The following is a 23020-nucleotide window of genomic DNA, read 5'->3' on the forward strand; positions in this document are numbered from 1 at the left end:
GTAAAACTTTGCAAAGCTTCCCTGGATATGATTTGATAACACAGGCTTAGGTTTGCGAAACTAAGGTTTTATTCAAGTGTGCCAGCCCCCTCGTAGGTGACAGCGGCACAAGGTTCAAAGCGGTGCTCATAAGAACCACATCAATGAAACGTTGCCTGCTTCATGTGTGGATTCAGTCCACTCACATAATTTGGCATCGCATGCGAATGGTTTCTATATAAAGCAACAGGCGATGCAAGGCGCAATTGTATCAGAGCTGTGATTACACTCAAGTCTGAAACAATACAGATGTTTTTCGGTAGCCAAAGTTTATTTTGCAAAATTACATTATAGAAATAAACAGACTTTTTAGGGAAGAAAGAATTTTTAGGGAAGTTTGTCCTGTTGACCTCCTCAAAGAAAAATCAGTAATATCTCCCAAATATTGTCTACTGTTACTTAGTTATCCAAGTACAACCCTTTAATACGAGAGCCAATGTGGCAATCAACCATGGAACTGGTTCCGGAAGCTCCCATTAAACAACTATTAATACAGGGATCAACTGGATAAGAGAGTGCAAAAGAGAGAACAACATCCATATGAGATCATAGAATACATGGATGGGGATTGTAGGGAGGAGGCATAGATGAACTACAACAGCAGACAGCTATAGTATATTATCTGCCACTGTCTTCCGTGGATACGTGACTTCCAAAATGGAACCATATAGGATTGGAAGGACATGCAAGATCAGATATCTCTTATGCATTATATTAAAGAGATGTAATCTAAAACTCATGCCTCTCATTAGGTCTCCAGGACTAGACCCGTCTCTTATCCAAGTTTTAATGGGTATTTTTTATTGCGTCGTTGTGTTGTGACACTTCATGGTCTTCAATCAGATTTATGGGGGTGGTAGTACACTTGGAATAAGGCAGATAATGCACCCTCAATTACCTTCTATCCTCATTTACATACAGTAAATCATTAGACCCCAATTCATCAATGAGTTTTCACCAAAGTTCGGGTGTAAAACTGTTTGTTTTACTCATGAGTTGATAAAATTTTTGCAACCTTTCTCTTTGGGACTTTTGGCCACCACATTTTTGTAAAGTGGGTGGAGTTTCTCAGGATGGGAGTGGCTGACAAATCCATAAGAATTTAATGCTCGAAAAGTGGCATAAATTACTGAAGAAATGTGCTCAAATACCTGACTGAAGTACATTTCTTGTGGTGACGCATGGCGGCTGAAAGATGCCCTTCTTAATAAATTATCTACTACCAAAATAACCGGAGGGTGAATAGACCCAAGTTGGTAGTAGGAATTTTCATCCCAAAAGGGGTGCATCTTACACTACTGCACCGTTAATCTAAAGTGGCATGCCAGTTTTGATGAATCGGTGCCTTAACCTTTTGCCTCCACAACCTATTTTAATTTTATTGTTTGCATTTTTCCCTTTTCTGTCAAGAGCCATAACTTTATTTTTTTATTTTTCAGTTGCCAAACCCATTTGTTTTGAGTTTTTTTTTTGCAGGACAAGTTGTACTTTTGAATTATGCCAGCTATTTTACAATAAAATTTACTGAAAACCAGGAAAAAAAAGTCAGGTTAAATGGTAAAAAATGCAATTGGCTTTTGTTTTATTTTTTTTTTGCAGTGTGCATTGTATGGTAACGATGACCTGGAAATAGTGATGAGCGAACGTGCTAGAATAAAGAGTTATCTGAGCATGCTCTGGTGCTAACCGGGTGACGTCGGTGTGCTCGAATAATATGTTCACTTTAAGCAGCAGGGTGGTATTGGAGGAGACTAGATTGTATAATTATTCAATTATTTCAATAAAATTGGACCATTAACCCTTCATGAGATTATTATACCAAAGCAGAGTCTTTGGTAGAAGAGCAAAGCTGCTTACCTGTAAATACCTTACCTAGCTAGTGCTACCACCCTGTATACAATCAGTGCACTCTTGTATTACAGCGACCCCAGGTTACAACATTTCCAACATACAGTATATGATCATTCCTGGGTCGTACCACAGAAAGTAATGATCTACTGCATGTGTGATTGGCTGGAAGATACAGCCAATCAGCATGAGCATTACACTGGTAAAACCCCTTATTACTGAAGTGCACGTAATGATTGGTTGTCTATTAAGTGCCTCTTTACAGTACAATGTACATGCCCTAAACCGTGGTTACCTGTGCCGGGATGTGCTGCGCTATATGCTCTATACCGGGGTTACCTGTGCCGGGATGTGCTGCGCTATATGCTCTATACCGGGGTTACCTGTGCCGGGATGTGCTGCACTATATGCCCTATACCGGGGTTATTTGTGCCGGGATGTGCTGCGCTATATGCTCTATACCGGGGTTACCTGTGCCGGGATGTGCTGCGCTATATGCTCTATACCGGGGTTAGCTGTGCCGGGATGTGCTGCGCTATATGCTCTATACCGGGGTTACCTGTGCCGGGATGTGCTGCACTATATGCCCTATACCGGGCTTATTTGTGCCGGGATGTGCTGCGCTATATGCTCTATACCGGGGTTACCTGTGACGGGATGTGCTGCGCTATAGGTCCTATACCGGGGTTACCTGTGCCGGGATGTGCTGCACTATATGCCCTATACCGGGGTTACCTGTGCCGGGATGTGCTGCGCTATATGCTCTATACCGGGGTTACCTGTGCCGGGATGTGCTGCGCTATATGCTCTATATCGGGGTTACCTGTGCCGGGATGTGCTGCACTATATGCCCTATACCGGGGTTACCTGTGCCGGGATGTGCTGCACTATATGCCCTATACCGGGGTTACCTGTGCCGGGATGTGCTGCGCTATATGCTCTATACCGGGGTTACCTGTGCCGGGATGTGCTGCACTATATGCCCTATACCGGGGTTATTTGTGCCGGGATGTGCTGCGCTATACAGTTAGGTCCATATATATTTGGACAGAGACAACAATTTTCTAATTTTGGTTATAGACATTACCACAATGAATTTTAAACAAAACAATTCAGGTGCAGTTGAAGTTCAGACTTTCAGCTTTCATTTGAGGGTATCCACATTAATATTGGGTGAAGGGTTTAGGAGTTTCAGCTCCTTAACATGTGCCACCCTGTTTTTAAAGGGGCCAAAAGTAATTGGACAGATTCAATAATTTTAAATAAAATGTTCATTTTTAGTACTTGGTTGAAAACCCTTTCTTGGCAATGATTGCCTGAAGTCTTGAACTCATGGACATCACCAGACGCTGTGTTTCCTCCTTTTTGATGCTCTGCCAGGCCTTCACTGCGGTGGTTTTCAGTTGCTGTTTGTTTGTGGGCCTTTCTGTCTGAAGTTAGTCTTTAACAAGTGAAATGCTGCTCAATTGGGTTGAGATCAGGTGACTGACTTGGCCATTCAAGAATATTCCACTTCTTTGCTTTAATAAACTCCTGGTTGCTTTGACTTTATGTTTTGGGTCATTGTCCATCTGTAGTATGAAATGACGACCAATCAGTTTGGCTGCATTTGGCTGGATCTGAGCACACAGTATTCTCTGAATACCTCAGAATTAATTCGGCTGCTTCTGTCCTGTGTCACATCATCAGTAAACACTAGTGACCCAGTGCCACTGGCAGCCATGCATGCCCAAGCCATCACACTGCCTCCGCCGTGGTTTACAGATGATGTGGTATGCTTTGGATCATGAGCTGTACCACGCCTTCGCCATACTTTTCTCTTTCCATCATTCTGGTAGAGGTTGATCTTGGTTTCATCTGTCCAAAGAATGTTATTCCAGAACTGTGCTGACTTTTTTAGATGTTTTTAGCAAAGTCCAGTCTAGCCTTTTTATTCTTGATGCTTATGAGTGGCTTGCACCGTGCAGTGAACCCTCTGTATTTACTTTCATGCAGTCTTCTCTTTATGGTAGATTTGGATATTGATACGCCTACACCCTGGAGAGTGTTGTTCACTTGGTTGGCTGTTGTGAAGGGGTTTCTCTTCACCATGGAGATTATTCTGCGATCATCCATCACTGTTGTCTTCCGTGGGCGCCCAGGGCTTTTTGCTTTGATGAGTTCACCAGTGCTTTCTTTCTTTCTCAGGATGTACCAAACTGTAGATTTTGCCACTCCTAATATTGTAGCAATTTCTCGGATGGGTTTTTTCTGTTTTCGCAGCTTAAGGATGGCTTGTTTCACCTGCATAGAGAGCTTCTTTGACCGCATGTTTACTTCACAGCAAAACCTTCCAAATGCAAGCACCACACCTCAAATCAACTCCAGGCCTTTTATCTGTTTTATTGAGAATGACATAACGAATGGATTGCCCACACCTGTCCATGAAATATGCTTGGAGTCAATTGTCCAATTACTTTTGGTCCCTTTAAAAACAGGGTGGTACATGTTAAGGAGCTGAAACTCCTAAACCCTTCATCCAATTTTAATGTGGATACCCTCAAATGAAAGCTGAAAGTCTGAACTTCAACTGCATCTGAATTGTTTTGTTTAAAATTCATTGTGGTAATGTCTATAACCAAAATTAGAAAAATGTTGTCTCTGTCCAAATATATATGGACCTAACTGTATGCTCTATACCGGGGTTACCTGTGACGGGATGTGCTGCGCTATAGGTCTTATACCGGGGTTACCTGTGCCGGAATGTGCTGCACTATATGCCCTATACCGGGGTTAGCTGTGCCGGGATGTGCTGCATTATATGCCCTATACCGGGGTTAGCTGTGCCGGGATGTGCTGCACTATATGCTCTATACCGGGATTACCTGTGCCGGGATGTGCTGCACTATATGCCCTATACCGGGGTTACCTGTGCCGGAATGTGCTGCACTACATGCCCTATACCGGGGTTACCTGTGCCGAGATGTGCTGCACTATATGCCCTATACCGGGGTTACCTGTGCCGGGATGTGCTGCACTATATGCCCTATACCGGGGTTACCTGTGCCGGGATGTGCTGCACTATATGCCCTATACCGGGGTTACCTGTGCCGGGATGTGCTGCTTCTTTGGATGTCAGGTGAGTTGGGCTACATCTTATGTTTCCAGCTCATTGTGAGTCCTCCACCTGAAGAATCTCCCTTCTTCTACCCAGAAAGAGATTTACATCCTCCAACAACTAAGTCTGATATTTTGTCTAATAAGACATGTTTTATCTGTATTAGTTATCTGGTTCTGTGTCTTTATTCTTCTTTTTTTTTTCTTATTATGGGATGAAATACTAGTTTTCCATAATGTTTTAACAAAGATCGTCCCAGAATGTATAAATAATATAACTTGAGGAATCGCTTTACAGACCACACGAGACAAAAGAAAAGTATGCGGGCAAAGGAGGACATGAGCTCTTTGCTACAAATCATTTATGCTGGATATTTTTTTTTTATCTTGCAAGGTGTATCCCACCCAAAAAAAAACCCATTGAAACACAATTGTAACAGAGTAACAGAAGAGCAGAGTGTGTGACTATACATGATACTTGGCTTTTAAATATTATAACGTTATATTTTGATGTTATGCACTTTTATCATTTCTGCCTTATAACCTACTTGGAATTCCTACAGGTAGGCCTCATTCAGACATACGTGTTGCATGTGTAAGTGTGGTGGATTGTACTGTCATGTTTCTACCTCTGAAGCCATCATATGCGTTGTAACATAGCGTGAATAATGTTATGCTCATTTATATTATACATTTTGTAACATGGTGATGTATAAAGCATAGAGTAAGACATGGGATAGGTTTTAGGGCATGAGGTAGTGACTATAGGGCAAGATAGACTTTGGTATGATTTATGCGTGTAATATAGTTAATGTATGTAAATGTAATGCATAGTGTTTGTGAGGGAGATCTGCCCAGCAACATACTGTAGGGACAGACATAGTTAACGTTCGGGACAAGCCCGTAGTGGGAGGGGCAAGTCCCAATTAAAAGAGATTGCTTCCTGATAGACAGTCAGATAGGGAAGTTTGGTATGCAATGTCAAGTTCAAGGTGCAGTGGGCTGAAAGGAAAATCTAGACTATATCATTCGGGGTAGTGAGAGTCCTTACAGAAATTCCCTGTGGACTAGAGATGAGCGGTGTTCGAATCGAACTGTTCGCCAATTTCAAATTCGAGCTGTTTTGGACGGTGTTCGAGTCGTTCGTCGAACCCGAACAATTTGCTTAAAATTTGGCTGTTCGATAACTGTTCGTTCACCAAAAGCCTAACTTGATTTGCACATTAAAACTGTTTATCATTGTTAACAGACTGTTTCAGTGTATAGTGGGCGGGGGATAGATTTGTGCTGAAATAACGCCGATCTCCATTTTTTTTCTTTCCCGCATTTACAGTCAGGCGGTGCAGTCTCTCAGCCTATGAGCAGTGCACACACAGCAATGTGCATGTGATGCACACAAGCAAGGGCATGGGTCGTTGGCTGTGTATGTCCTTGCTCTATAAGAACCAGCCATTTTCCCCATCGCCAACATTTCCTCACTGCTGCAGCTTAGTGTTAGATGGCACCGCTGCTGCTGTGGGCGCTATACAGTCAAAGAGTCTTTTTTTGCAAGCAAATTTTCTGAGATAGGTTTAGTGAGTCGGGACTACTTGTAATATCAGCCCTTTTCAGGGTAGGTTACAGCAGTTCATAGCACTTTTTGCCAGGCAGGTCTGTGCCAGTGCTGTGCAAGTGTTTTTCATAGCATAGCTCAGCCCATCCTTTTGGGCTAGTAGCATTGTCAGGTAGTAATCTGAGTAGCCCATCTGTGAAGCTAGCTACACTGCCTGTGTATCTAAATTTTTCCTGCATCTAACCCAGTAAATAGTTTTGGGCCTAGGAGCAGTGTCTGCACGTCAGTGGAGTAGCCCGCCTGTGAAGCTAACTACACCGCCTGTGTATCTCAATTTTTACTGCATCTAACCCAGTAAATCCTTTTGAGCTTAGTACCACAGTTTGGCCACTCAGCTCTGCTCGGTTTTCATCCATCTTTTTTGTGCCAACAACTACAGATACAGAGTTGCCAATTAGTTAAGCACCAAAATGAGTGGCAAAAGGCCTGCTGCTGGTGGAAGGGGGAATAGGCGTGTTGGAAAGGGAAAAAAAGGTTGTGTCCCTGGGGTAGGTTGGAAAAGCAACAGTAACATCTGCAGAAGAAAGACCATCTTCCAGCCAAAGTAAGATGTCAACTTTTTGTGGACAATCTGATATGATCCCTTTCTTACGACCATCGTTACGAGCATCGCTACAAATTCCAGATGAGGAACAAAAACAGCAGGTGCTTGAACGGATATCAAGTGCTCATTCAAGTGGGCTCTCCTCCATGTCACCTTCAACATCACAACTACTCCAGTCCTCAGAGGTGTCACCCCAATCGCACTTGCTTCCTCACAGCTCCCAAGTCTCCAGCCGCCAGTCTGAGTATGGGGTAACACAGATGGTTGAGTCTGCAGAGCTGTATACTATAGCCTGGGAATCAGAGGTCTGCTCTAGAGCTTCTGTGAATCCAGACGAGTAAATGATTTGCACTGATGCCCAGAATCTTTGTGAGTCGGATCCAGGCCCACATGAAGAAGGTTTTGAGCATAATGTAGACCCTCGTTCCCAAACTGTAACTCCTGTTGGTGGAGACAATGAGGAAGATGATGATGAGACTGGGATACCTGATTGGAATGAAAACTTGACTTTTTGGTCAGGGCAGGAAGAGGTTGGCTCTGAGGATGACGGGTGTGAGAACACACAGGATGATGATGACTAGGTTGGAGACCCCACTTACTGTCAACCCACAGTCCGCCAGTCCATGAGGTCAGCAGAGGAGGTGGAGGAGGATGCTAGTGACGAGTCTGATAACGAGGTTAGGTTGCGCCTTCCTGGACAGAGACGGAGTACTGGAAGCATGTCAAAAACTGCATCCTCAAACCCAACTGTGCCTCTGAGCAGAAGTCATGGTGGCTCTTCAGGTCGCATGGGCTCTAAGCCTTGCCTAGCCTGGGCATTTTTTGAGATCGCAAAGGATGACCCAACCCATGTTGTCTGTAAGATTTGTCACCAAAATCTCAGTAGAGGCCAAAAAATAACTAATTTGAGTACTTCATGCATGAACCGTCACATGGATATGAGGCATAAGTTGCAGTGGGAAGCTCATTGTGCTACAGTACGGCCTAGTGGGCCGGGTCAACCACAGTCTGCCCCATCAAGTGCATCCGCATCCTCTTCATCCTCTGTGACTGTGGGTACAGCAGTCGCACATGGTTTTGGACGCAGACCTTCCACCTCTTTACCCACAACAGCCAATGTGATTGGCAGGTTGTCAGGACATTTGCAAGTGGAAACACCTGCTGGTGTTGAGCGCTCTCTGACATAGAGACCACATTTTGATCAAGGCAACATAACATCTATGCCTGCACCTTCCTCACAGATCAGCAGTTTGCTGGGGACACCCTACTCAACCCCATCTAAGCACGGCAGCCAGCCCTCAGTCCCTCAGATGTGGACAAGTAAAAGACCATTTCCTCCTAGCCATGACAAAGCTAAGAGGTTGAATTTCTCCATCTGCAAGCTGTTGGCTACAGAAATTCTGCCTTTCCACCTGGTGAACACAGAGGATTTTCGAGACCTTATGTCCGTTGCAGTGCCCAAGTACCAGATGCCCAGTCGCCACTATTTCTCAAAGAAAGCTGTGCCTGCGCTACACCAGCATGTAACACACAACATCACCACTTCCTTGAGAAACTGTGTGTGACAGGGTGCATTTCACCACAGACACTTGGACAAGTATACATGGACAGGGGCGTTACATGTCGGTGACTGGGCACTGGGTAACTATGGTGACATCAGGAGAAGGGGCTGCTGTCCAAGTCTTGCCGTCCCCACGAGTTGCTCATCGATCCTCTGTATCTAGAAGTTCCTCCACTGCTTCTTCCTCCTCAACCTCCTCTCGGTCCTCCACCTGCAACCAAAGCCTGTCTGGTAGTGCCACCCGCGTTCTAACTGCGCAGAAGGAATCCTGCACACCTCCTTACTATGCTGTCACCAGGGCTCAACGGCATCAGGCGGTGTTTACATTGAAATGTCTGGGAAATGTGAGTCACACAGCTGAGGAGTTGTGGTCAGCTCTGGAGACCGAGTTCCATCAATGGTTGTCTCCACTCAACCTGCAGCCAGGGAAAGCCGTCAGCGACAATGCTGCAAACCTGGGTGCGGCCCTTCGCCGGGGCAATGTCACACACATGCCTTGTATGGCTCACGTTTTGAACCTGGTTGTCCAGCAATTTTTATCCCACTATCCCTGACTAGATGGGCTTTTGCAGAGGGCACGGTCGCTGTGTGCTCACTTCCGCCGTTCGAATCCTGCAGCTCAACAACTTACATCCCTATAGAAGTCGTTGGGCCTGCCAGTTCACCGGCTGAAATGCGATGTGCCCACATGGTGGAATTCAACTCTGCACATGTTGCAGCGACTGTGGCAGCACCAACGAGCCCTGGTGCAATTCGTTATGACGTATAGCATGGCCAACGAGATCCAGAGGTGGGGCAAATCACGCTGCAGGAGTGGTCTCAGATCAGGGACCTATGCACCCTTCTGCACAGTTTTGAAATCGCGACGAAGATGTTTAGTGCTGATAATGCCATTATCAGCATGACCATTCCGGTGATTTACATGCTGGAGCACCCCTTAAACATTATTCGGAGTCAGGTGGTGGAACAGGTGTAGTCATATGCGGAAGGGATAATATCTCCAAGGTCCAGACGGTCCAAGGCGGCTGGCATTGGAGGCTGGGGAGAGGGATTACCGAGGGCGCATGGTAGCAGCCAAACTGTTGAGGAACGTGCAGGAGGCGAGGAAGAAGTGGAGGACGCACTGGCGCTGGGCATGGAAGACTCGTCAGATGAGGGAGACCTTGATCAAATTTCTGTTGTGCGAGGTTGGGGGGAGAGGGCAGAGGAAGGAAGCATGATTCTCACCTCGCCGCCACCAAGACTACATGGACTTGGTCCTCCTGGATGCGCAAGACACATGCGTGCCTTCTTGCTGCACTACCTGCAACATGACCCTCAGATTGTCAGAATCCAAAGTAATGCCGACTACTGGGTTGCCACACTCTTAGATCCCCGGTACAAAAGTAAATTTGCCAAAATAATTCCTGCCATAGGGATTCACACATGCAGGAGTATCAGCAGAGACTGTTACAGAATCTTACATATGCTTTTCCACAAAACACCAGTGGTGCACGTAGTGAATCTCTGAGTTCTAACTTTCCAACCGTGGGATTATCGAGTCATCACTCAAACCGTAACAGTAACATCGTATCTGGTGGTAACAGCAAGTTTTTCCAATCGTTTCAAGATTTTTTTAGACCATCCCTTGCAAGGCCACAGGAGACAAGAAATCTGACGCATAGCCAACGCCTAGAGAGGATGGTACAGGAGTATCTCTCCAAGTTAACATCAATGCCATGACTGTGGAACTGGACCGTTGTTCATTTTGGGCTTCCAATCTTGAAAAATGGCCTGAGCTCGCCACTCACGCCTTGGAGATCTTGTCATACCCTGCAGCCAGCGTTCTCTCTGAACGGGTGTTCAGCGCTGCTGGTGGTGTGCTGACAGATAAGCGCACGTGGCTGTCCAGTGACAATGTAGACAGACTAACGTTCATCAAGATGAACAAATCCTGGATCTGCAAGGACTTTTCTACCCCTGTGTCATCTTAGCGAGACTAAAAGCTTGATGATTTTTGAAAATCACCTCACCAACCGTTTTAAAAAAAACTCTGGCGAAATTGATGCCACTTAAGTGGTGTCTGTGGCAGAATTTTTGGAAAAAATGGAGACTCTTTATTGAGTCCCCTTGCTGTGTTTTACATGATGTTTGCATCGTCCAATCCAGGTGGGTGGGGTCATCTGCAGAGTGGTTTACTCATACTATGGCCTGGAATTCAGAGGTCTGCTCCAAATCTTCAGTGTCTGCCTGTCAGCAGAGTAGCCCACCCATGAAGCAAGCTATACCGCCTGTTTATCCAAGTACTATTTTTTAACTGCATCTAGCCCAGGAAATCCTTTTGGGCCTAGTAGAATTTTGTGCTACTCAGCAGAGTACCCCACCCATGAAGCAAGCTACACCGCCTGTTTATCTAATGACTAATTTTTTACTGCATCTAGCCCAGGCAATATTTTGCTGAGTAGCAGAAATTGCTACAAGGCCCAGAGTACCCCACCCATGAAGCAAGCTACACCGCCTTTTTACTTTCTCAATCTAAGGCCGGTTTCACATGTCAGTGGCTCCGGTACGTGAGGTGACTGTTTCCTCACGTACCGGAGACACTGACTCACGTAGACACATTAAAATCAATGTGTCTCTGCACATGTCAGCGTGCTTTCACGGACCGTGTGTCCGTTTGGAAAACAGGGAGACATGTCAGTGTTCGTGGGAGCGCACGTATTACACGGACCCATTAAAGTCAATGGGTCCATGTAAAACACGTACCGCACACGGATATTGTCCGTGTGCAGTCCATGTGCCGTGCAGGAGACAGCGCTACTGTAAGCGCTGTCCCCCCCGCGTGTGGTGCTGAAGCCCCATTCATTTCTTCTCTCCAGCAGCATTCGCTGGAAAGAAGGAATGAATAATTTTTTTTTAATTTATTTTTGTTTTTAAAATAAAGTTGTCGGTAATCTGCCCCCTCCCACCCCCTGTGCGCCTGCCCGCTGGCATTAAAATACTTACCCAGCTCCCTCGGCGCTTACATCCTCTCAGCGTCACTGCTTGTCCTGTATGAGCGGTCACATGGTACCGCTCATTACAGTGATGAATATGCGGCTCCACCTCCCATAAATTACCGGCAACTTTATTTTAAAAACATAAACATAAATAAATTTAAAAAAAAAAAGATTAATTCTTTCTTTCCAGCGAACGCTGCTGGAGAGAAGAAATGAATGGGGCTTCAGCACCAGATGCAGTGGACAGAGCTTAACTGTAGCGCTGTCTCCTGCACGGTGCGTGTGGTACCCAGTCGGCACACGGGCGGCACACGGATGCCGCACGTGTGCCACACTGATGTGCCACGTGACCACACGGACATGGATAATTCCGGTACCGATTTTTCCGGTACCGGAATTATCTGGATGTGTGAGACTGGCCTAACCCCTCGGCTCTGGGGTGTCCGCTCTCCCTCCAGCTCTCTCCTTCTCACAGGTGGACTACCGCATGTATTCACACTGTGGCGAATCTTTTGGGCCCAGGCATAAGAAGTCATCGAGGTAATAGATAATATGTGCCCCCTTAGAAACGTCCATGACAACCTATTCGAGGAAACAACTAAACGCCTCAAATAGTGAGCAGGATATGGAGCACCCCATGGGCAAACAGCGATCTATGTAGTATGTTCCTTCACAGAAGCAGCCCAATGGGAGGACACTACTCGGAGACACAGGTAGTAACCGGAACGCCCCATAAATGTCTGTTTTGGCCATTAGGGTGCCCCTTCCCAACTTCTTGACCCGCATGATTGCCTCGTCAAAGGAGGTACAGTACATAGTACTGTACTTGGTTTCGCGTCGATGTTGTCCTTTTTTGGCACGACTCCCAACGGGGATACCACTACGTCTTCTAAGGAAAGTGTTCTGAATGGACCCGCCGCCATTCTACCTAAAGATTTTTTTTTTTTTTTAATTTTTAGATTTTTACTCCGGCCTTTCTTGATTTTAGAAGGGCATGACATGCCTATATCTGTGTCTCCTCCTCCTTTTACTCCTCCCCCTCTTTTCTTTTCACATGACTATATGTAGTTGCTACTTTTCCATGTGTTTGTTGTGTCTTCTGAACAGTTTGTCAGCTTTTGGACACCTTTTAAGGTGTTTTCTATGTGTTTGTATGTATTTGCCATTGGGTTCAATGGGGTTCAACAGTGTTCGTCGAACGTTCAACGAACATTCGTTGAACACACCCCAATTCGACGAACCAGACTCGAACACTAGTGGGGTGGCTCAACACTACTGTTGACATTTCTGCAACGTTCAAAGCTTAAGGCTCAATACAAGTGCTACAAAGAGTTTCTTGCCTTCTGGCATACAGAGCAAGATGGACATGAAACTGCGTGAATGGAAGGTGGCGTAGATACCGGAGGCAGAGGGGGCCTACCTGGAGCTACACTACAGCACGCCGGTACAGATACATTCTTCATCAGAGCAGGGAGAATCGATCTCCCTGCTCTGCCACCCGGCTCTTGTGGGGCCCCTGAGCAGGCGGGAGGGCCCGGTGCTAGCAGTGGCCCACCACACCGGGCTAGATGCCAGTACAGCTGACCGCATTCATGAGAGAAAGAAAAAGAAGCAACACGGCACTCATGCTAATAATCAGTATAGGTGCTCAAGTAGGGTATCCAGCCAAGGAATCCAAAATCAGAAAAAACTTCGCACTCAAGAAGAATTTTGGTGTAAAGAAGATCCTTTAATGTGCATCCACAAAGATATACGTTTGAACGTTTTCGGTCCACATCTGGACCTTTATCACAACAATTTTACTGTATAGTAGGTTAAGCGTGTATGGGCTCAGTGTTGGTTCCAATTGGATTATTCAACTGGCCTGGATGCAATGGGAGATCCTGTGGATGTCAGTGCACGTGGAATACGGCGGAAGTCGCTCAGAGAGACACAAATTGTTCTTTGTAAGAAAGAATAAGTCACATGCGCCAGTCTATTGTATTGAACACACATATATTTATACATATAAATGAGATCTCCTCTGCTCGGGGACGTCTTTTTTTTCTGTGCTAAACAAGCCCAACTTTTCCAACCTCTCAGAGAGAGGCCTTCCATCCCTTGTAATAATCTAGCTAAGGCCTCTAACTTCTGAAGATCCTTTTTACATTGTGGAGCCTAAAACCGGATCCCATAATATAGAAGTGACCTTACAAGTGATTTATAGAGGGGTAGTAACACATTGGTATCACTGGATTAGTTTCTGACAATCTAAGCCCTATAAAAACTAATGGGGGGGGGGGGGAAAGAAAAATCAGAATATGCAATGCCCATAGCATGCTGTGAGTAAAAAAAAAAAAAGTGAAATGCAAAACAACACGAAAAAAACTTAATGGGCTTTTCTTTTTTGGCCCAACCGCAGGTCATCGATTGTGAAATAATAGCTTCATATATGACCAGGATGTTGTTCACTCAAGTCACAAGACTGGTGGTCAGGCTGGGTATTGCAGCACTATTACAAGAAAATACTGCTGCGATCCCATCACATGACTTAGCCCAGAAGCTACTTTTAGACAGTATTTTTACGCAGTTTTTTCTGGTTTGTGAAAAATAAAAATGATTTCTTTGTCTTTAACAATTGTTTATAACAACTTTTTTGCCTATAAAAAATACTTATGGGACATGCATTAGATAAAAAGTGACACACAGGCCATGCCACATTTGAGGGAAAAAAAAACCCAAACAGGACCTTAAACAATAACTCAAGTGAAAAAAAAAGTCCATAGTGCATTTCATATTTACTTATTGATTCGCAGTCATCATCTGACCAGTCACCAAAAAGTTTTGTGCCACACGAGAAAAAAAAAATGATGCTGAAAATGCTGCACTTTTTGCAAAACAAAAAAAAAAGAAATGTATGTAAAACCATCCTTGAAAAGGCATGGTGTCAAAAGTGTGCAATTCATGTGACACTTTTGCTTTTCACAGGCACAAGTGTGTTCAGTCTCATTATAAGGCCAGGGTCACACTAGCGTATAATACGGATGAGTGCTATGCGAGAAAACATCGCATAGCACTCGGACCAGTGTTAATCTATGGGGCAGCTCACATCACCGTATTTTTTCTCGGGCGTATTCTACGTGCGTGTAAAATTGCAGCATGCTGTGATTGTTCGCGCATATCGGCCGAGTCTCACCAATGCAAGTCTATGGGTGCGAGAAAAAATAAATTAATTGGACACCACACTGACCATCAGTGTGACTTGTGACAAATACGCACACAATTTCCTCATTTCAGCCCATTGAGCCATTAAATTCATAGGGGAAAAGCAGTGACAAATGTAAAGTCATACAGATACATAGATGCGAAAAAAATCGCATCATTGCATTACACACGGATCACCATACGGAGAACACTTGTGCGACTCTCGGCAGAGAAGATCGGACCGATTTTTCATACGTTAAGTGTGACTCCGGCCTAAGTCATAAAATATTCCAAAGTCTATTAGATTAAAGTATATAAAGTCTACAAAACATCTTCATGTAAATAATTTAATTTGCAATCAAATTGTAATGTGAATTAAAACACTTTCTACAAATAGCTTGGATTTGTACATTTGGATTGACACTGCCGTGGCCTATGAAGGTGACTTTGCGGTAATGTAATACTGGCTGCATTTGCTGTTATAATGAATAAATTGCACCATTTTGATAGGCATTCCCTGAGAGAGCATGTCATCCAAACATCTTAAATAATAATAAAAAAATTCTGTTCTAATATGTGCAAATATTTTTTTTTGTCTAGCAAATGCTAATAATATGGAAATGGAAGAAGGGATGGCATTTACTATAGGTCAGTACAACCCCTTTACTATTTATTAATAACACAGAAATTGCTGTCCCCAATAATCATGTTATAATTTCTGCATAATAATGGGAGTACAAAGAAAACAATGGCTGCACACCTTATCTCCTGTCTAATGTCTTGTGAAAGTTTAGACTTTATAAGAAAAAGCCACTATTTAATGATGTACTTTGTATCCACAGACATGGAGCCTTGGATTATAGAACAGGGTTTTGGTAATGTTACTCCAATTGCAGGGAAATTAACATTTCCAGAATGTGGAAAGGCAGTAGTTCCCAAGCTGTGGCTGCTCATTTGTTGGAAAACTACAACTCCCAGCATGCCCTGACAGAGAAGAACTAGTGATTTATAAAGTGCTGCATAGTAGGTTGGCAATATAGAAACAAAATTATTATTATGAGGGGTTAGAGAGGACTGTGCATAAAAAAACTTGTATTTACAAGGGTGGAATAGGATGATTCTGCAAACTTAGTGAAAATAATTGCATATACAGAATATAGTTATAGTATGTATATATATATATATATATATATATATATATATATATATATATATATATATATATATATATATATATATATATATATTATACACATTTACAAGGAAAGATGGCATCACAGTCTTAATGTTGTTGATTCAACACTTACACAACCAGCCTAAAACAAAAATATTGAAAAACTAGAATGGAAACAACACTCCAATGGAAATCATTGAAAAAAAATGGACTTTATTTTCCAGACACATGCATGTATTTGGGTGAATAAAGTCCACTTTCTTCATATACTTCCATTGGAGTGCTAACATATATCATCACACCAATGGAAGTATGTAAACAAAACAGACATTTGCCACTGATGCATTCTGGAACTTGTAGCTATTCGGTTGGTTGTTGAGAAAGGTTCTATGAGCCGAAACGTTGCCATTTGGGGTTAATAAAGTCCCCTTTTGTTCAACTTTATTTTTTGGATTGGAGGCTGCCCTCTTTCTATGATTTATACTAAGCATCAAATTGGACATTTAGTCTGGAGGTGGAGGCCTGGCACCCATTGTGAGTAGACACTAAGTTGTGCTGTGCCTTGACCTTCATGTCTTAATAGAAAGATATAGATGTATTTATATCTACCTAATCTATATCTGTCCATATATACACACACACTTATTGAACGCACTAAATAAATATATAGTATACACTATATATACACACACACACACACAAACTATTAAGTAGCTGAATAACTACAAGTTACAAGGTCTTTTTTTTTTTGCAGCACATAGTAGTAGAGCTGTAGCATTACATTACATGTCTATTACATTTAGTACATTGATGTCCACCTGCAGCCTAAGATCAACCCAGAAACCCAATAATTTAGAATAATCTCTTTCCCTGGTACAATCGGTCTCCAGAACTCCATGCCCTGTGCGCTTCACATCACCTCTTTCAGCAGGTATCATCTCATCAAGAACCCAGCCCCTAAAGATGGCACAGCTGTAAACATTTACCAGGGGGCAATCACCAGCCTTGATCCCTGTGACCTCTAACACTGGGCTAACAGCTGCTTGTGTCCTGTTTACTTCATCATTAACCTCTAGGCTAAATATAGCCAACCTGTGGCTCTCCAGCTGCTGGGGGACTACAAGTGCTAGCGTGATGTCTGCTCTCCGGCGTTCTATTCATAGAATGTTGCAGTTACCTTGTATCACTGTGTCCGCAGCTGCAATGCTCTCACTGTTCTATAGGTGATGTTCATCCGGGCGATTGATTTATTTGTATTTAATCTGGATACTGGGGGAGTAATCCCCTGGATGCTGATGAATGTAGTGTTAATCTCCGCAGCCTGGTTAGAATTTCCATCCTTCACATCTGCACTGCGGATTGTCTGTTTACATTCTATATTTACTGAATTAGTTAACCAAGCAAATGAGTTTAAAGACCAGTGTGGCTTCAGTTACCCTAAAACATCCCCCCCAGCCCCTATTTTTTTTATGGAAATCTAATGTCATTTATCCACTGAATTTCAGAGCCTATTATTATGGAAGGGGCTCCTGATTTTAAGATTCTCAAGGACAAATGGACGGCGGTATCAATGGATAAGAAAAGGTGCGATGCAAAATTAATAATTGTGTTAACCATTTAGCTCCTGCAAATGTCAAACTGAATAGAAATGCGTTCCCTCGCTGTTACTATGAACATTTCAATGCACATTGTATTGTCTTTAGTTACAATTGTGTTTCCTTTTTTCCCCACCTCTGCTCTTTCTAAATAATGTTGTATTGTCTAAATATCTTTCAGATCGGCCCAGTTTGAGCACACGATTGTAATCGGTTCAGAAGGAGCTGAAATCCTGACGAAACTGGATGGAGAATTAAACTGAACTAATACGAAATACATAAAAAAAAATAGCGTATAATATGTACAATAAAAAATGATTGCAACAATGTTTCTGATGGAAAAACAAAGTATAGACTTTCATACTTTAGCATAGTTGATATATATATTTATGTATCATCAAAAGGTTTTATATAGCCAGAAAAGAACCTGCAGAAACAGCCCATTGTTGTAATACATAATACATATAGCGGGGCAATACAATGTGCCAGCTACAACTAGAAATAAAATGCTTTTTGCAACAGAATATTACTGTGCAGGTCTATGTTCTTTTATTTCTATAGGTATAAAAAAATATATACATGTGATATGTGGGTATGTGTAAAGCACAGAAATAGGAATGTAGCAAAACAGTCTGTATCAAGTGTAGCTTTAGATTGGGTTGCAGGTGAATCCTTTGTTTTTAGTACTAGCAAAGTGTGTGTGTGTGTGTGTGTGTGTGTGTGTGTGTGTGTGTGTGTGTGTGTGTGTGTGTGTGTGTGTGTGTGTGTGTGTGTGTGTGTGTGTGTGTGTGTGTGTGTGTTTTATACATACAGATGGATATTGAATGTGCTATATAGTCTGCATTAGTTAGTTCATAGTCCATTAATAGTGTCTAATTCCTGCAAACCAAGAAAATAATAGAATAAATATACATTTTAGGGGAAAAAAAAAACTAGGTGTAAAATTGGAGAAGTCAGTGGAGCATGAGGCTGCACATACAATGCAGGACTGTGACCAATGGCTGCAGTAGAGGTGACGCTTGTAGTGTGTAATTAGGCAGCTACTAATCAGCCTGGCGGAATGTAAGTACTTTTAATTTGGTATTCACATTGTACTTACACAGACCACTAAGCATTCTCTGGGATCCAGTCCAACAACAGAGACCAGCCTTGGTGCTGAATGCTGATCTACACAGCATCTGTAACAGCAAGGAAACACATTTCATGCACTGAGTGTAATGACGATTTACACACAGAGTGATAGATATATATATATTTTTTTTTTTCAGAAAGAATCAATTATTATTTAAATTATATTGAAGGCTACAATCATTATAATGTGCATGCCATAAGAATCGTATAAGGGATTGGACAGGTTTCCAACACCTCCACCCATGCAGACCTATACCTATATACAGTATCTATCTATTACATATATCACAAATTAGCTCCCTTTAAATTCTGACCCACTTTGTGTTGTCTTAAAAAAAATTCCATTCAAATACAATTTTATTTTGTAAGTGTGATATTATTTAGTATAGTATATACACTTCACTGCCATTCATTACAATTTAGTAGACTATATGGCACAATGTATAGTTTGTTTTACAATCACCTAATTCTCCATCCAGCTACAGAATCAATCTAATGACTAATGCTAGAAAGATAGACAGACAGAGGTATGATATCAATGAATGAGGGGCAGTCTGACTGCTGACAATTGGATTTTATTTGTAGGTAACATATGTATTTCAAATTGACTATTCTACTTTTCCCAACTTTAAACCAGAGATGTATTATTATCATTTATTAATTATCATATTATAGTGTCCCTGTAGCTGACGTCCAGCCAGGTCCCTATTTGCACACAGGTTGTGTATATACTGTACCAAAAAGCGATAGTTTTCTTCAGACTGTAGGATTTGTACCCACTGCTGTGGTAACAAGCTGTTAGTGCAGTAATTACCCGGAGGTGCAGCGATTTATTATTATACACATTTAAAAACTTAATTAAAAACAGGGCTAATAAACGGAAATGTGTGTACACAACAAGCTGAGCTTTATTACAATGACTTATAACGTGTTCTGAATGTAGTCGGCTTTGTATGAAACGATAGGGTTGTGATGTTATTGTACTGTACTCATCGGCTTTTGTAGAAATACTGCTGAGACATGTAGTCCTACCATCATCAATACATGAGTGGGGAAAAAAAGGCAAAAGCCGCATACATCACTGTATATATGTGTGTAATGTATATTTGAAAAGGAGCTGATTACTCTATGAGTGATAGATATCTATTTGTTGTTTACATGTCAATCATCTATGTGTGTACACATACTTTAACCCTTTCCTGACATGCCTCAGTAAGAGGGGGTGATATTGAGATTAGCAGTCCTCTGGACTTACCCCATTTACATTTTTTTGCCCCCCTATTAAATAGACCCCCTAGGATCAGATACACCATGAACTGGTTGTGCTTCTTTCTTGCCTGGCATTGTGAGGAATCGTCTCCATTTGGCAATGATGTTAAATCAGACAGGTTAATCATTCAGTCATTACACAGGGATGATTTCATACAAAAAAAAAGTAATAATGTTGGTATCACATGTCATTCCCTATGGCTCCTTGGTGGTGATGGTGGGGGGTGCCAGCCATGACAGACAGCAGTGACCAGCTGATAGTTATCTAATACAGAGAATACCTGCCCCCCCTTTAAACCCAAACTTATTAACCCTTTCAGTGTGCTGTATAAAAAGCAGCAAAATTGCATAGAAATGGTGCTACCTGTTCATAGTGATTTGCGACCAATCTTTAGCTATGACTGTATACATTAATGTGTCTGTCCTGTTGACACCTAGTCTTTACAATGCCAGGTTCCAGCTGTATGTGTTATCAGCCAGACAGAGAGCAGTTTAAAGATAAAGATTGAATTATTAGGATATCAATATCCCACAAGTGTGGTGTGATCAGATGGCCTGAGCCCATTATTACAGTGTGATAGCAGTGCATAGAGGAGGTTCACCTAAGGCCGGATCACATCCCAGGCTGGTTAATAGTGAAAGGCAGCATGTTGCTATTATTGTTAAATATATGGCTAATTATGCGTATGAAAATTAAACATCAGTGTTATGCTAATGAGGCCGTTCAGCTGGGGAGCAGAGCACTTGAGACTGGTATTTAATCAAATGAATCAGAAAGGGATATACAGCTGCACATTGTACAGTCAAAGTCAGCACTGCCATGTGAGGGGAAGAATCATTAGCAGCCCTCACTAATTACCCTGCAAAGTCATGGGGATTCTCCCTGGGCTTCCTACACTGGGGATAGGGAGCAATATTCCCATGCACAGAAGATACCTGCCGAGGTCAATATCCTTCTTCCAAATCCATCTGGGAGGTGTACGTGGATATTTTGTAATTCGAATAATAATATATAAGAAAAAAGAAATCATGTCTATAACTATAACTCATTAGCGTTTACTATTATATAGCCCTTACACATATACATAAATCTCACTGTTCTGCGAGTTGTAATAATATGTACACATGTATATACACAATGTTATAATGTAATATAAAAATGATCTATATATCTATTTGTTCGAACTAATGCACTATATATATATATATATATATATATATATATAGTATATATGTAATAATTGTAAATAATGAAAAGAACTCAACGTTTATGTTAAAGTTAATCTGTCACCAATAATAACCCCTATCAAGAAAAGTCACAGCCAATCTATCTATACTGCTACTATAATAATCGGATATATGAGCCACATCAGGACCAATCTATATACTACTATGAATAAATGTAAAAAAAAAAAAACACACAACCAAAGCATATATACCTTTACCGAAACTAATTATATGCATGAACCAGAGCCAATCTGTGTATAAAAGTACTAATAGTATAATACTACTACGAATAGTAATAATAATTCTTATTAAATATAAGAACCCCAACAAATGTAGTAGTAATAATAATAATAATAATCTGCTGATAAGTTGACAGTAATATACCGCACATAATGTGCACACGTGCATATATATAAAAAGTGCATGTGTTCCTGAGTGTATTCTGATGGTAGACATTGCTAGATGTTGTAAGCCGATAGTAGTGCCCCCCTGTAAGCCCCCCCTGAAGTCATTTGGTAATGCCCCCCTGTAAGCTCCTAATAGTGCCCCCTAGTAGGCTCCTAGTAGTGCCCCCTGTAGGTTCCTAGTAGTGCTCCCCTGTAGGCTCCCATTAGTGCCCCCAGTAGGTGGTTGCTAGTAGTGCCCCCATGTTGGCTCCTAGTAGTTTCCCCCCTGAAGGCTCCCATTAGTGCCCCTTGTAGGATCCTAGTAGTGCCCACTGTAGGCTCCTAGTAGTGCCCCCTGTAGGCTCCTAATAGTGCTCTCCTGTAGGCTCCCATTAGTGCCCCCTTGTTGGCTCCTAATAGTGCCACCCTTTAAGCTCCTAATAGTGCCCCCTGTAGGTTATTAGTAGTTCCCCCTGTTGGCTCCTAGTGGTGCCCCCCTGTAGGCTCCCATTAGTGCCCCTTGTAGGCTCCTAGTAGTGCTCCCCTGTAGGCTCCCATTAGTGCCCCCCTGTAGGCTCCCATTGGTGCCCTTTTAGGCCTCTAGTAGCGCCCTCCTGTAGGTTCCTAGTAGTGCTCCCCTGTAGGCTCCTGGTAGGTGGTTCCTAGTAGTGCCCCCCTGTAGGTTGCTAGTAGTGCTCCCCTGTAGGCTCCAATTAGTGCCCCCCTTAGGCTCCCATTAGTGCCTCCCTGTAGGTTCCTAGTAGTGCCCCCCCTGTATGCTCCTAGTAGTGCCCCCCTTGTAGGTTCCTAGTAGTGCTCCCCTTGCAGGTTCATAGTAGTGCCCCTGTAGACTCCCATTAGTGCCCCTTGTATGCTCCCATTAGTGCCCCCGTAAACACCTAGTAGTGCTCCCCTGTAGGTTCCCATTAGTGCCCCCTGTATGCTCCCATTAGTGCCCCCGTAAGCACCTAGTAGTGCTCCCCTGTAGGTTCCCATTAGTGCCCCTTGTATGCTCCCATTAGTGCCCCCGTAAGCACCTAGTAGTGCTCCCCTGTAGGTTCCCATTAGTGCCCCTTTGTAGGCTCCTAGTTGTGCCCCCCTGTAGGCTCCTAGTAGTGCTCCCCCTGTAGGCTCCCATTAGTGCTCCCTTGTAGGCTAGTTGTGCCCCCCCTGTAGGCTCCCGGTAGTGCCGCCCTGTAGGTGGTTCCTAGTAGTGCCCCCTCCTGTAGGCTCCTAGTAGTTCCCCTTGTAGGCTCTCATTAGTGCCCCCTGTAGGCTCCTAGTAGTGCCCCCTGTAGGATCCCAGTAGTATCCCCCCTGTAGGTTCCTAGTATTTCCCCATTGTAGGTTCATAGTAGTTCCCCTTGTAGGCTCCCA

The 23020-nt window shown here is 43.0% G+C and overlaps 1 protein-coding gene across 3 annotated transcripts in view; it reads left to right on the forward strand.

Moving 5' to 3' along the window:
* The window catches only part of METAP1D (methionyl aminopeptidase type 1D, mitochondrial), a 244591-nt gene extending 226437 nt beyond the window's left edge, over window positions 1–18154 (forward strand). For 2 of the 3 annotated variants that reach the window (XM_069733143.1, XM_069733142.1), the window contains 3 exons: window positions 15462–15509; window positions 17541–17619; window positions 17812–18154. In XM_069733143.1, the coding sequence (XP_069589244.1) occupies window positions 15462–15509; window positions 17541–17619; window positions 17812–17893 (209 nt within the window). In that variant the 3' untranslated portion in view covers window positions 17894–18154. The remainder of the gene's footprint in view (window positions 1–15461; window positions 15510–17540; window positions 17620–17811) is intronic. The other variant, XM_069733144.1, reaches the window with a different exon arrangement.
* Window positions 18155–23020: the final 4866 nt, after the last annotated feature.

This window comes from Ranitomeya imitator, chromosome 7 (assembly GCF_032444005.1).
Source record: "Ranitomeya imitator isolate aRanImi1 chromosome 7, aRanImi1.pri, whole genome shotgun sequence".
Lineage (NCBI taxonomy): Eukaryota > Metazoa > Chordata > Amphibia > Anura > Dendrobatidae > Ranitomeya > Ranitomeya imitator.